The 15,490-nt window shown below is 41.0% G+C and overlaps 2 protein-coding genes across 2 annotated transcripts in view; one reads left to right on the forward strand and one right to left on the reverse strand.

Annotated features, from left to right (window-relative positions):
• hcn2b (hyperpolarization activated cyclic nucleotide-gated potassium channel 2b) overlaps positions 1-9,077 on the forward strand; it is a 48,122-nt gene extending 39,045 nt beyond the window's left edge. The window contains exons 7-8 of the mRNA XM_046858275.1: positions 1,746-1,910; positions 6,001-9,077. Coding sequence (XP_046714231.1) covers positions 1,746-1,910; positions 6,001-6,890 — 1,055 coding nt within the window. The 3' untranslated portion in view covers positions 6,891-9,077. The remainder of the gene's footprint in view (positions 1-1,745; positions 1,911-6,000) is intronic.
• Positions 9,078-9,307: 230 nt separating this feature from the next.
• Positions 9,308-15,490, reverse strand: part of polrmt (polymerase (RNA) mitochondrial (DNA directed)) — a 41,611-nt gene continuing 35,428 nt past the window's right edge. The window contains exons 16-21 of the mRNA XM_046857654.1: positions 14,167-14,219; positions 11,758-11,856; positions 11,571-11,643; positions 10,416-10,507; positions 10,246-10,319; positions 9,308-9,888 (exon numbers count right to left, since the gene is read on the reverse strand). Coding sequence (XP_046713610.1) covers positions 9,839-9,888; positions 10,246-10,319; positions 10,416-10,507; positions 11,571-11,643; positions 11,758-11,856; positions 14,167-14,219 — 441 coding nt within the window. The 3' untranslated portion in view covers positions 9,308-9,838. The remainder of the gene's footprint in view (positions 9,889-10,245; positions 10,320-10,415; positions 10,508-11,570; positions 11,644-11,757; positions 11,857-14,166; positions 14,220-15,490) is intronic.

Below are 15,490 nucleotides of genomic sequence, written 5' to 3' on the forward strand. Positions count from 1 at the left end.
TCTGGGAATCTTCATGGGAATATTGTAATGCAGCATGATGTTTAACATGAGAATGTCATAACCCTATAGATGATATCAGTTTCATTACAGTTTTATTTAGTTTAGTTTTCAGCTTATGTTCTCAAAAACATAAGTGTGGTTCATTTAAAAAGATAAAATGTGATGAGCAAATATTCCCTGATGGAGAACTGATCCCTCTGATGTGAACTGGGATATTTTCAACACTACATCTAACAGTGTTAGCAGTTTGCCAGCATATAACATATTTGTCTTTACAAAGAAATAGAGAATATAAATTGTATATAAATCTTTCATTTAATTCATCTCTATAAGTTTATCCCTAATAAGTAAACCAGAGGTGATGTTGGCGGGCCGTGCATTTGGTTCCTGGGCCTTCAGTGAGGACTTTCAGGACTTAATCCACCTCTTAATACCACCATCACATCACAATTATTGAAACCATCAATCTTATTTTGTAATGAGCTGAAGATCGCAAAATCTGCCTCAGGTTATGTAGAGGAAACAGAACCGAGTCGTTTACCTCTTAACTCCTTTAGTCCGAGTCGTTCGTCCTTTTATCACGTGACTTCCATAGACACTATAAAGGCGATTAAAGGATTAAAGGAACGAAATGAACTAAATGACTCGAAAAAAAGATACGTTTTGTTTAATGAATGAGATTCAAAGAACCGAGTCTCTAAAATGATCAGATCTTCTGATCACTAGCATCCAAATATCCCAGTTCACCAAAACACTCTAACCACTGTTATAGAATCAGCCATATTAAAAGTGAGCTCTTCTGTTACTCTCTCTCTCTCTCTCTCTCTCTCTCTCTCTCTCTCTCTCTCTCTCTCTCTCTCCCTCTCTCTCTCTCTCTCTCTCTCTCACTCTCCCTGTCTCTCTCTCTCTCTCTCTCTCTCTCTCCTGTGTCTGTCTCTCTCTCTCTCTCTCTCTCTCTCTCTCTCTCCCTCCCTGTCTCTCTCTCTCTCTCTCTCTCTCTCTCTCTCCCTCCCTGTCTCTCTCTCTCTCTCTCTCTCTCTCTCTCTCTCTCTCCTGTGTCTGTCTCTCTCTCTCTCTCTCTCTCTCTCTCTCTCTCTCTCTCTCTCTCTCTCTCTCTCTCCCTGTCTCTCTCTCTCTCCTGTCTCTCTCTCTCTCTCCCTGTGTCTGTCTCTCCTGTCTCCCTGTCTCTCTCTTTCTCTCTGTCTCTCTCTTCCCCTGTCTCTCTCTCTCTCTCTCTCTCTCTCTCTCTCTCTCTCTCTCTCTCTCTCTCTCTCTCTCTCTTTGAATCATGGCCATGTCTCCAGCTGCACGAGTCCCACCTGTAAAGTGTCTTCTTGACTGAGTGATAATTAGGCTGGTGCTTCCCAGTCCTGTGGTGTTGCCTCTCTGACCTTGAGGATGAACAACATGTCCAGAAACACGAGGGATCTGAATCTTGACCCCATTCAGAGACCAGCTAATGTGGTGCTAAATAAATTAAATCTAATAAATAAAGTGCAGGCTGTTAAATGCCAATCAGAGGGCATTTCGAGAATTCTCTGGAGCCTTTTTCTGAACAAAAGCACAGTGTTATGATCATCTTAATTACCAGAGACTTTTACAACCTACAGGAAATATGATGGAGAAACAGATGGACAAAAGGAGTGAAGGAGATGTAAGGCTCATGACAGGGTTCATATCGATATCAACTCTCCTGGTGGTTGTTATATGGCCAATTGTGATAATGTGATGTCTATAACTCTCAGAGATTTGCCTGCTGACTCGGGGGAGACGTACGGCCAGCGTTCGAGCCGACACCTACTGCCGCCTGTACTCACTGTCTGTGGACAACTTTAATGAAGTTCTGGAGGAATATCCAATGATGAGGAGAGCCTTCGAGACCGTAGCCATTGACAGACTGGATCGGATCGGTAAGTGTTTATCTGTTGATCGTATCATCATTTTATCAACACACAGGTCGTTTATTTAACTCAGTAATTTGTGCGACTGAAAGGCTGCCACATGGTCAGTCTGATTACACAAGATGCTCATTTGCATTATTCAGAAATAAAGAAGGTTAGTTGTGTTGATATGATTGATATCTTTTTGTGTCTGATTCAGTATTAAGCTGCAGACGGATACAAACTCGGAAAGAGCGTTCTTTACCTTACCTTTCGTTGTTTTGTGGTGTTGTACCTTCAACAGTTACACCCATAATATACACATGTTCACCTGAAAAAGAAGCTCTAGTGCACCATTTAAATATAGAAACATTGAAATAAACAGAGAGCAGTCTGGTGTATAAAATACCTTTCTATAGAGTTCAATATGGTTAAAAGTTTGAGCAGGTTTCAGCATCCAGTTACAGATTTTGTCCCTCTTTGCTTTGAACGAATTTGCACGTCTCCAGCACGTTTCCTCATCGGATCGTCTTCATATCACCTTGTGCTCTACATCTGCATCTTTTAAATCCAACCACCAGCATGTGTTCCTTCACCACATCCATAAACCATCCTCTTTTCCTCCACCCTCCAACCCTCACGCACCTAAATCATCAAAACTGGTTATAAGGACATTTAAATGCAGAAAACGCAACAAAGCAACACAAAAAAATCCAAATTTCCTGCTGGTTAATCAACTTCAGTACACTGCTATTGAGTTCTTAATGAATGAATGAGCGCTTTTTCAGTATCTCGTTAGATAATCAGATGGTATTTGAATGTTGTATCAAAATTGATGTATCGTAGAATTTAGAATCAGAATCAGAAAGAGCTCTGTTGCCAAGTATGTTCACAATACAACAATTTGGTTTCGTTGACAGAAGCTTCCAGTTGGTCTTTTTTTTTATTTTTTATAAATGATAAATAAAATATAAATAATATTAAAATAATGAAAAAGAATAAATAAAAGTGTCATTGCACATTTTTATACAGAAAAAAAAAAGTAATATTTCACAGAAAAAAAGAGAGAATTAAATTAGTAAAAAGTGGTATTGCATATATTTTTATTATATTGCACAATGTGGAAAGCACTTGCGTGCTCATGATTGCCTGGGAGAAGAAACTCCTGTCTGTCCTGGTGTTCGGGGCTCTATAGCGCTCAGATCCACAGTGATTTGAGTCTGCAGCTTTCTGATATTTCCTGCAGTTCAGGAGATAAACCTGGTTGTGTTGGAAAAAATCCAATCCAATGTTTGAATAGATATAACAATCTAGCGTCTATATCTACTGTATATCTGTATGCTGGGGCACTTTATATTTGTTTGTGTAAGCCTTTTAGCTACTGCACACTGAAAGGTCAGATGAGTTCATCATTATCCCAGTTTTGTCTTTCATTTCTTTTTCTTAACAATGGAAATCAACCAACACTATGTAAACATGCAATCTGCTAATCCACACCCATCCTCTTCCTCCTCCTCCTCCTCCTCCCTACTGCCCATGCTCCTCTTCCAAGGTCGGTCTGCTGCTGATGTCAGATTGTCACATGACCATCTCAGATGTTTACAAAGCGCCTACATGGCTGCTTCTCGCCCGGCGGTTGCCATGGCATCCACATTCCATCTGAGATCGGTTCTGCTGGCAGATGAGTTTGGATTCTAGACACAATCACGGCTCGTCCTGTCCTCTCATGCCAGACCCGTGTTGACACAATTTAGACATTAGCAATAGACTGGGATAAAATTAGTCTAATTTTTTTCGCTGTGTGTGTTTCACTGAAGAATCTTTGGAGCAAAAAAAAAAAAATGTACCCAATATAATAAGATGTAAGATGTATATAATAAGATGTAGCCAATATAAACGTTCTTATTTTTACGAATGCATCTGCTCACATCTTTAAGAACATGCGAGTCAGCAGTTCAGGTCACAGTGAGATGGAAGAGGGATGTGGGGAGTTGATGAGTGTAATGGAGAGAGATGGTCAGGCTCTTGTCTGTAGGAGGTAGGTCATTTCACCTGGAGAATTGCTCTCAGCAGTAGCGGTGATGAGATCGGGCTACGGCCACATGCTTCATCTCATGTTAGCGAAAGCGGCACAGTGACTCAGCAAATAAAAGAAAGAAATGTCCTGAATGTTCCTGCTGCACTGGGTGGGGACACCATATCTCTGAAGCTTCCTATGTACATTTTGGCGATCAGATCAAAGCTTTGTTATCTGCATCAGTAAAAATCAGATGCTCCAATACTTGATATATGAACCTTGAAAATTTGGGAATTTGTGTTACAGCAGACCTTCTGTCCTCAACACCATATTTATGGTGGTGTAAAGATGTCACTTGTAAAAAACTTTGATAATGAAGAATAACCTGGTAGTGTGATAATAAATGATGCTGTGTTGTGTGTAAACATGTACTGTTACCATCGAGACGATACGTTTACAGGTTATTAGACCCCTACCGTGATCAGGTGACACTGTATCACGGTTTGCTTGGAATCTAATCACACTGCAGACAAACCATTCTGAAAGGAAGAATGGGGATGGATCAAGATAAAGATACCAGCACAAGTATCCTTTACCATCTTAGTGTCATAGAATAATATTGGATCAGTGCTGGTTGTACTGTATGGTGACCCCCTTCTGCTTGAGGGGGGCTGATAAATAGTGTCTAAGTATAAGAAATAAATGCTTGATTTAAGAAGATACAGAATTAAAACAAGTCAAATGATCTGTCAGTGCAGAGAGATCATTACACATGGTAAGATTTCTGAAAATAAGAAAACATCCAAGTTTTAGAAAAGAACAAAATTCATTCCAATCATAGACTAGTTTAATTAAAACTAACCTGCTAATTAACTTTAAACCGTTTGTTTCTCTTAATGTGTAAAAAAGATCTAAAAACCAGAGAACAAGAGAATTTCTCTTAATTTAAGAATCATCTTATATGTCTTAAAATGAGACAAAGCATTTAGACACTATTAAAATCAGGATCACACACAAATGTGATTTAAACTGTAGTTACAATGAAAAAAACAACGCAAAATCATTACCTTCTCAAAATATTTTCAAATTTTGCAACATAAAACATATTGAATCTCTAAGATGAGAAAATGAAATCAAACTACAGAACAATAGTGTAATAAAAAGCCATAAGTTTCTTCTTCTTCTTTTGGCTTCTACCATTAGGGGCCCCCATAACGGATTATCTGTCTTCATACCCCACTGTCCTCTACATCTGCGTCTTTCTCAGACACACCAGACTTCCTCATACAATACCACAACTCCTCTCTCCACCCTGTCGTACGCTTTCTCTAAATCCACAAACACACAATGCAGCTCCTTCTGACCTTCTCTATACTTCTCCATCAACATTCTCAAAGCAAATAATGCGTCTGTGGTGCTCTTCCTCGGCATCTCACTTCCTCCTTACTAATCCTATCCACTTCCTGCTTCACATCTCCACATCATCCAATCTTCTCTCTCTCTCGCTCTCTCATTTTCCTCGTTCATCAGCTGCTCAAAATATTCCCTCCGTCTTCTCCTACAGCTCCTCATATGCCTTTTCCTTGGCTTCCACCACATCCCTCTTCACCTGCTGCTGCATCTCCTTGTACTCCTGCCTACTTTTCTCATCACTCTGCTGATCCCAATTCTGTTTCTCAATAAAAGAAAAACCCATAAATACTTCATATAAAGAACAAAGTTCCAAAAAATAATAACCAGACTGGATAATGTTTGGAAAGTGTGTCGTCACATAAAACAAGCATTTGGAATAAATAATATTAAATTTGATTATTGAGCATTTTTTACTGGGCAAATTTACAACCAGTTATTACAGCTACAATAAAGTCTTATAATATACAAGGCCTCAAATCACGTCTCTGATGGGAATTAAGATCAATTTACAGGTAAAATAACTAACTTGAAACTTTACTAATAAGAAAAAAAAGATAAATAATCTTAAAACAAACCTAATCTCACACAATCTGTTCTTGCATCCTATTTTATTCTTTCAATTCTTAAAAAAAAGACGACTAGATTAGGAGTTTTTGCTGGTTAACTCAATGCTTCTGTTTTTGTTTCCAGGCAAAAAGAACTCCATTCTGATGCATAAAGTGCAACATGACCTAAATTCTGGAGTGTTTAACAACCGTGAGAATGAGCTAATTCAGGAGATTGTGAAGTACGACCGGGAGATGGTGAAACTTGTGGACCTGCAAAGACCCAGGGCCATGTCAGCCACTCAGTCCACCTACGGGACCATGTTTCCTTCCTCCAGTCAGCCTCCAACAGGCTCTGCCATTGCCACCCTGCAGCAAGCTGTAGCTATGAGTTTCTGTCCGCAGATGGTCAACCCTCTGGCAGCACACGGCGCTCTTCAGTCCCCCCGCATGGTACGCCGTTTCCAAGTGGTCCAAAACATCGCCAGCCCCGGGGTCCAGCAGACCCCCACAGGCTCACAATTCTCCAGCACTGCTTTGCCCTCTGCCCTCATTAGCACGCCTGTCCAGAGCCCGTTGGTTACCAGCGCTCGAACATTCCAGCACAGCTCTAGTCCCATGGGGGCTCCTTCAGGATCTCAGCTCTCCCTGGTGCAGCAGCACATTTCCAGCCCTACACACAGAGCAACGGTTTCAAGGAATGCAATGACCCAGGATGCCAGAGCTCTCTCAGCCTCCCAACCGTCTTTGCCCCATGATGCCGTACAACAAGCTGCCCCAAGCCCACCTCAGTCCACAAGAGTTTCCTCCACGTCTATTGGACCACCTCACAACCTCCCCGGGCCCATGGGCTTTAGAGCTGCCATTTCCCCCAGGATGACGCTTCAGCACCAGATGTCTGTAGGAGCATTTTCACCTGCCTCTCTGCCACAGATGAGGCCAAGCCAGGACTCGGGGCTTCCCAAGAAAGATTCAGTAGTCAGCCTTCCAGACACGGACCATCCTGTTAGGTCCAGATTATCTTCCAATTTGTGACCTTGATGGATCTGGGTGTGTAGGTGCCTCTTGCTTGTCATGCCATGGATCTTACTTTTAGAATGTACCTGGTTCAAAACTGTGACAAGGGCAGAGGGTGAACAGAACTGCCAGACTTGACAGCATATTATTAACCATACAAAGTCTGTAAAACTAAAGATTTAACGATCACAAAGATGTTTCTGTTGTATCCACCAACATAAATATCAATGTAGCTCCTACCTACACAGTTTGCCTCTTCAGAATTGCTTATTTTTATTGTGGTTTTATTGGAACATCGCAAAAATCAGTTCCCTACTGTACATGTTAGTTCAGTAACACAGTGTAGACTGGAATGCAACATTGGGGCAAAGCGACACGTCTCTGATGACTATGTAACTCTTTACAAGTGGTTCTTTTTTTGCAAGTTTCCTCCACCCTACTCCACGTGGTTAGTCAGTAGTGTTTATACCTATGACCGAGCAATATTAAACCTGTGATAGAAAATGCAATGGTTTATTACACCAGAAGTGGCTAAAGGGGTGACAGATGATCACACTGGAAGGATTTGGTACAGAAATGGATTTGAAGAACTCTGGACCAAAGATTCGGCAGAAAAAATGTGTTTAAAATGCAAATGAAACAAATCCACTGCCTTGATTTTCACTGCAAAACCATATTTTGTCCAGGCCTGTGTGTTTGTGTGCGTCTCAAATATTCAGTTATTTATTCATAATTGCAGCCCATAGCAAATTTCCACATTAATTTCTGATCAACTGCAAAGAAAAAAAAAATCATGGATGGATTTACAGTGGAAACAGAAAAAGCAGGTGGAGAGAAACCCTGCAAATGGATATCCAATAATACCGTATACAATCTTTCCCCAATATCGATTGCTTCCGCAGTGCCGCATCTAAACCAGTTTCCAAATGTAACCTCACGTGGATGTCAAAGGGGAATTATTCATCTACTCGGGAAAGCTTCGATATTTCCCATACCAGCGCAAAAAGGATGTAGCAGCATACATTGTGCACAGAGTCTCTCTCGAATAGGCTGCTATTTAGCATGCATTATGCAATGAGTGTTTCTGAGCTCACGTGTGACCCAGAGTTTCTCTCCGTCCCTGTAATTGATCGATTTGAAATATTCCTCTGTCTGGCTGTGATCTCCTCTGTTCTCACGCTTTAGTAATGCTGTCGTGTGCCGGCTTGCTGTTTGCAGCGTCGTCTTGTTCATGACTTTTGAAAGCAGCAAATGGCTAAAAGTCGTTTCAAAGTTTTTTTTTTTTATCTCGATTGTAATATTCTGCTCCTGTAAGACAAATCTGTTTTAAACACCTCCCCTTTTTGCCCCGTGTGTATGAAAGTGTAAAACGAACCTGCAGCCTGATAAAGATGGAACCCCAAACCAGCCCAAAACCCCCACAAGAGAAGGTTTCTTCCTTCTACAGGTATTCGACAATCTCCCTCTTCTTGTACACTGTTTGCCAAATTTAAACAAATCTTAAAAGCAATAAAAAGAAAACATTTATTTCCACATTTTGACCGAGAGAAGCGACTGATTCGCTGTGTAATCACCGTCATAAAGAAAAAAACAAACATGCCACAGGTTTTGCTATGCATTCAGGCTGGGAATGGTGACGTTCGTTCTGTGGTTCATTTTCATCTTTCAATAAAGAGCGGAAGAGTTTTGGTTTGACCTTCATGTGTCCTTCTCTTTTTTTGGTTATTGGTTTCGCTCTGCAACAGCAAATAAATCATTTTAGTCGTACAGAAAAGCAAATGAAGCTTTTTTTGTTTAGTCTCGACTCAGTAAGAGTGCCATTTAAGGAAAAGGGGGCGTGGCTTTCAGGAAGACAGAAAACAAGAGATTACTGATGTTAGAAAGGGAAAAGGGGCGGAGCTTTCATATGACAAAATGAGAGATTACTAATGTTAGAAAAGCAAAGTTTATAGGATGTCAGTAGGTGAGAGATTAATGTTAAAAAGGGAAAGGGGCGGAGCTTATAGGATGTCAGTAGGCGAGAGATTAATGTTAAAAAGGGAAAGGGGCGGAGCTTATAGGATGTCAGTAGGCGAGAGATTAATGTTAGAAAGGGAAAGGGGTGGAGCTTGCAAGAAAAGAAATGAGAGCTCTGTTACAAAAAGGGGGCGGAGCTTTCAGAAGACACGATGAGATCACTAACATGACATAGAAAGAGGGGCGGAGTTTCCAGGATGTTGGGAGACAAGATGAGAGATTACTAAAATGAGGAAAGGAAAAGGCTTTTAGGAAAACAGAAAACAAATATCACTAATGCGAGACAGGAAAAGGGGAGGAGCTTTCAAGAAAATGAGATGGGAGATTAATGTAAGATAGGAAAAGGGGGCGGGGCTTTCAGGAAGACAGAAGAGAAGATATTACTAAAGTGAGATACTGAAAATATTAAAATCTCAACATTATAAAAATATGTTATTTTTATTAGACATGGTTCAGTATTTATACATTACAGCTTCTGCACAAAATATTTTACATTCCTAAATGAAAATTACAAAATAACGTCCTGAGCTGTTCACCACATTTTACAGAAGATTCTCATTGATCCGCTCGTTCCTGCTCCTCCTGACAGTGTGGCCTGGTCACGTGTGGAGCCTGAGCTGTGGATTAAATCAGCCTAGAGGTGTGGAGTAAACGACCAGCTTGACTGAGACCAGAGAAACATCTGAACTCTTGAGCAGGCCTTTGAACGACTGTGTTGTTTTCACGACACACACTCGTCATCGATCCCCCGCCATTGTGCAAACACTTCTACTCCATCAGTCCTGATTCGTGAGAGCTTCACTGAGTGTGTAGATGCTGCATCCATCGAAGCGGATGATTCAGACTGTCAGTCTCAGCATGGAGATTCCCCAGGGGTGGAAGTGAGGGTGAGGGAAAGGGGAGAAGCAGCATTTCCTCTTTTGAACCATCTGGGAACATCTGAACATCTTTCAACTGAAGAAATACGTAGATTCCTTCACCCTCTGCAGATCAAAATCACCTGATGGAAAGAACGCAAATATTTATACTCCATACACCGTACATGCTTCATTTATATAAACACACACACACACACACACACACACACACACACACACACACACACACACACAGAAATCTAGTGAATGTGTGAAGGCCGTGAGTCTGAGCTACTAATAATGAAGCTGTTGGAGTTGAACTCCTGGTGCTGTTTATCATTTGAATGTTTTCTTCTCCAGTTCATCTCGAGTGGTTTATGAAAATCCCTGTATTCTCCGTAGAAGTTCCACCACACGCGAAACTCCTCCATGGAGCTCAGTAAAGTCTGATATCTACATTCACGTCATAACGTGACCTCTCGTCATCGCGCGACACTCACCTGTCTCAGGAACCTTCCCCAGCAGCTGTGACATCTTCCAGTACTCCAGGAACTTCTTGCTCTTTGTGTTACCCCTGGAAGAAAAACCCAATCGAAATATTAATATCAACCGGACACTACTTGAGAAACGTGTAACAGAGACGCGCACGTGTGCGTGTGTTGAAACGTACGGTGGTCCTGAGCAGTATTTTTGCAGCAGGAACTTGGAGAGGTCCTGAAGAATGGGCTGATTGTGCAGAGCCACGAACTGCTCACGACACACCTGTGGAGAAACAGGAAACATCGATTTAGAGGCTACACACACACACACACACACACACACACTCACACTCACACTCACACTCACACTCACACTCACACTCACACACTCACACTCACACTCACACTCACTCACACTCACACACTCACACACTCACACACTCACACACACACACACACACACACACACACACACACACACACACACACACACACATTTCCGTTGTTCAGTCAGCTGAAAACTGGATTTAAAAGAGAGAAAAAAAAATCGACGGCGACATCGTCAGTATTATTGTGTAGATTTTATTATAATCTTAAATGTTTTTATTTCGCCTCCTAATTCTGGATTAGTTTATTATTTTGTTCTGCACCGTACAGACAGTTTTTAAGAGATATTTCACTTATAAAAAAAAGCATTATTACTGTTTTTTTCATGTCCATTGCTATTGAAATTAATTCGATTTATCGATTGATTTTAAATGAATACTGAATAAAAAAAAACTTTATAAACTAAACTATAACAAACCAATAAAAAACTTACTGAATCATGAAAATTGTTTAGAGGAAATCAATGTATACATTAATAAATATAATTATCTAATGAATAAATGCTAAATAATGAATATCATTTCCGTGCAGCGTGCAGTGTAAAAACAAACAGCACGTGGCACCAGCGATTCACCTCTAGAGGCCGCTCTTGTAATGACAGCCAACTGAAAGCCGGAAAAACTATCGGTATGGATTTTTGCCGATTTCTGACTCGACCTCTAATAATAACTAAGGGACATTTTTGTTTGAAATCCAACCTTTATTATCAAATACAGATATGAGTAACAATAAAAAAAAAAAAAAGATTTTTAGTGGGCCGTTCCAAATGTGGGGGCGGGGCATAGTTTGTGGACCCCTGGTGTGAAGTCTCTACTACACCTTCTGAAGGCCGAGCTTTCTTACAGCAGATGGGTTAACAGATGCAGGGTTCACGAGAAGTTCAGGAAAAGCTCAGGACAGGAAACAGGATTCCACACGGCACTGCACACGAACGTGAAGGAACCTTAATTTAGACGTACCTTGTTCATTATGTCGACTGTCAGCGCATGGGTCCAGTAGCAGTCGTGCACCGAGACGAAGGTCAAACCAGCACTGAAAATACACATCAGCTTTATAACCAGAGGCTTATTTATAGACTTGTACATGCACATTTACCAGACAAACATTTTAAGAACGTTAACAAGCGTTATGAAGCCGCTATGTCACCTGTAGCAGTTAAGTGCAGTCAGCATCATGTGTGTGGAGTCCAGAGAGTGGATGAAGTTTGGAGGAAATGCATTCTTTTGCTTCACCGTGTCCGGCCTCCTACAAAACATATATAATAACAACATCATTTAGAGAGTAAAATTAATTAGACTTTGTCTCAAGAATGTACAAGTCGATACCTAATGTGTGGGCCAGTGGCGACTGTGGTGAAGAAAAAAACTCCCTGAAACTTCATGAGGATGAAACCTTGAGAATACAGACTCAAAATGGAACCTTATTCTCATCACCAAATGTCATTGTTGAGGTGTTGGACGCTTAATATGGAGCTGTTCATGGTCCTGAACCATTGTAGCAGAGTGTTGATATTAAATACTCCAAATCCATCCTCAAAGTTTTTGAGTTGCTCAGTAATTTGTTGATGTGGAACCATCCTCCAATTAAAGAGAACTCCTTCCTGAGGTGGGGTGTTGAGATCTATCGAGCAGATGTGAAGAGAAGAAAAGGGCAGGAGCACTGATCACCGGTGCTTTATGCTCCAAGAGATCTACAGGAACAATTATTCTCTATGCAGATACGATATTGTTTACAGATTCCATAAACGTAACTGTTACACAACACGCTCACATGTATCTGTTTTAATACAGTAGAATGTTTTACTGGATCGGTTTCCTTCTCCTAGGACTGTTTATACATTTGGGGTTTTGAATGACCGCGTATGATTATTTCAAGGTCTGATTATTTATGAGGACGCTCTGAAAAGCGTTTCTGTTTTGGAGCTGAGTGCATTTAGCGCACACGTGGATAACGTCAAGGGTGAAATGGACGCTGAACTGCCCTTTGAATCTGCTATTCGTTTCTCCTTCATCTTCCTCCTCAACAGTGGCATGAAAGAGTGAAGCTCCATCCATGACGTGACTCTTTATAGTAGCTTCTGTATACACTGATGAAGTTGTTTCAACCAAAAGCAGGAGACTGACAAATACATAAACCATGATGGAAAAAATACAACTACTGTATAATAACCATATCCACAAAATGGACAAAAAAAGATGTGCTTTTTGATCATCCCATTCCACATTTAGTCTCCATTTACTGTTATAAGAAGCTCCATTCTTCTGGGAAGATGTTCTATTACATTTTGTGGAGATTTATAGATATTTATTTAGCTACAAGGGTGTTAGTAAAGTCAGGTACTGATGTATTTGAAGTAAGGAAGCCCAAAGGTGTTCAGTAGTGTTGGAGCTCTATAGCAGAGATCTTCCACATCTTTCAACCCATGTGAAGCAGATCTTTATGGAGCTGGATTTGTGCACAGGGGCATCATTATGCTGGAACAGGTTTGGGTCTCCAAGTTCATGTAAAAGGGAAAATGTCATTGTTACAGGCCATTGCTACCAATCCCATGGTAACACTTTGCGGAGGAACCACATATCGGTGACAAAACAGGTGTCCCAATACTTTTGGCAGACAGGTTTGGTGAAGATCCCTTTCTCTTTGAATCTCATCTTTCAGAATCTCTGATGCAAATAGGTGAATATATTAAATCTATTAGAATATATAATATTATAATGTATTTTTCCATCTGGGTTGAACTTGAGTTCCCACACAGAGAAGCCATTTTGACGTTGTTTTGAGATTTCTCTTTACATGTCCTGTCATGACGACTCAGAGAGGACCTTCACTGAGATCGGGAGCGGCTGAGGATGAGGATATTTCTGAGAGACGTCCCTCTCGGTCTCTAGTGCAGCCCCTGATCATGTGTCTCAGCAAAGGCAGCTGTCTATCAGAGGCAGCAGGAGATGGATATCAGGGAGTACTGAGCCATCAGCTTGGTCACTTTGACAGGGTTCCTAAACATTTAGCAATTTCAAATTTCCAGACTTTTCCAGACTCAAATACACAGACTTCCCTAAAGATTTTTAGGATCATATTTAACATCTGAAATAATGATTATTATTAAAGAAATATCATGCGTTACACTACAATCTCTGATGCTTTTCGATGTGTTTACCCAAAGGGGGCGCTGTACTGCCAAGGCAACTGCTGCCTCACAACGTAACAACTAACAGCTAGCTGGTCTAGCGCCGCCCTTTTGGTAGCACTGTGAGTCTGTTTTTAACTCCACGAGAAAAACTCCTTTTGTCCATGTTCATACTAATACGCAGACGTTTCCGTTTTAGCCGTCTCTCCACACTGAGACGCACTTTCAGTCAACGAAAACACGTGACGTAAACATTCTTAGAAAAAAACGAAGAGGGCAATAGTACGGAAACACTAATATTTTTCAATAATCGGTTTGGCAAAAACGGTCACATATGTCAGGAAAAGTCAGGTGTCCCAATACTTTTAGCATGCAGTGTAGCACACAGCTAATGTGGAAAAGCTGCAGGTCGGAGCTGAGGAACTTACTCATAGACATCATGGCTTATCTGGAGACTCAGGAACTGAATGTTGCCCTTGAGCTGTAAAAAAAACAACAACAAAAAAAAGAGAAAAATAGAGTCAAAGAAAATCAAAGAAAAAAGTCACAATGGCAAGTGACCAAATGCAGGAGAAAAGGAGCTGGTTAGATATCTAGAAAACCAGCTTCTAATCATGATTCCAAAACCATTTCTTTATTGGTCCTCAGTAACAGCTTTAACCTGGTGAGATTTAAAGTTTTTGCCCCCTTCTTTTATATTAAAGCCTCCAACTCCTATAATAAATATCAGACAGAAAATAATGGAAGACGCATGAAATCTGACACAAAATCCAAAATGCAGAATCCAGAAATCTGGCTTGAAGGTTTGATTTGGGCTCGTGTCTCCTCAGAGACTCACCATCTCAGAACAGATCATCTCAGAAAAGATCCTATTCTACATTTACTACATTTAGAGAAGTTTGTTATAGCATCTCACTCTCTTCCAGGTGACCAGGTTCCCCAAGTTCTATTCACCTACATGTCTCTGTCAAAGCTCCTGCCCAAAACTGATTACACAGAAAGTCAATCTCACACTTAGACTTAATGGTCCAGGCTGCGCTTGAAGAGCTCCGGGATCGATCTCAGAACACTTCAGACACAGAACCAGACTGCAGGAGCGCAGAAATTCATCCTGCGTCATGAGATACGTCACGATCGTATTCGTGTGTAAAACATAAGCAGACGTTCTCCATTCAGCTCACTCGTCTTCTCATCTGCACACTCTGGGTTTGTTGAGAAGTGAGGAACAGTGAACCCTGAGCATTATCCTGGTACACCACGCGAGGGGTTTGTTTATTACACAAATCAACTCCAGTGGTTTTTATTGTCGAAGGGACACAACGTGACGTCACTCCAGGACCGAGGAGCTTCAGAAGACGATGCACAGGACTACAGAAGGAGTACATGTGCAACTACCACCACAACATAGTACAATAAGAACCAATCACACACTGAATGATGGTACGGAGCAACACCGAGAGCTGATGTGGAATAAAGTGCAGGAGCTTTGAACTTCTAATAATAAATACTGTGTAGTCGCGACGGTTCGACTTGCGATTTTTCAATGTTACGATGACGACAAAGACAACAAAAGTGAAAATATTTAGAGCGGCTGTAGCGGCGTACTGTATATGCGGTACGATACGTTTGGATGCTGCCCCGCCTGGTCGGATGTCTTACTTGCACCAGCGCTCATTAGAGTTCAGGTTCTCAGTGTTTTAGTTCGTATTGTTTTTGGCGTGTCAAAGCCCAGTTTTAACTCTCTATTTTTCG

This window comes from Silurus meridionalis, chromosome 9, assembly GCF_014805685.1.
Source record: "Silurus meridionalis isolate SWU-2019-XX chromosome 9, ASM1480568v1, whole genome shotgun sequence".
Classification (NCBI taxonomy): domain Eukaryota; kingdom Metazoa; phylum Chordata; class Actinopteri; order Siluriformes; family Siluridae; genus Silurus; species Silurus meridionalis.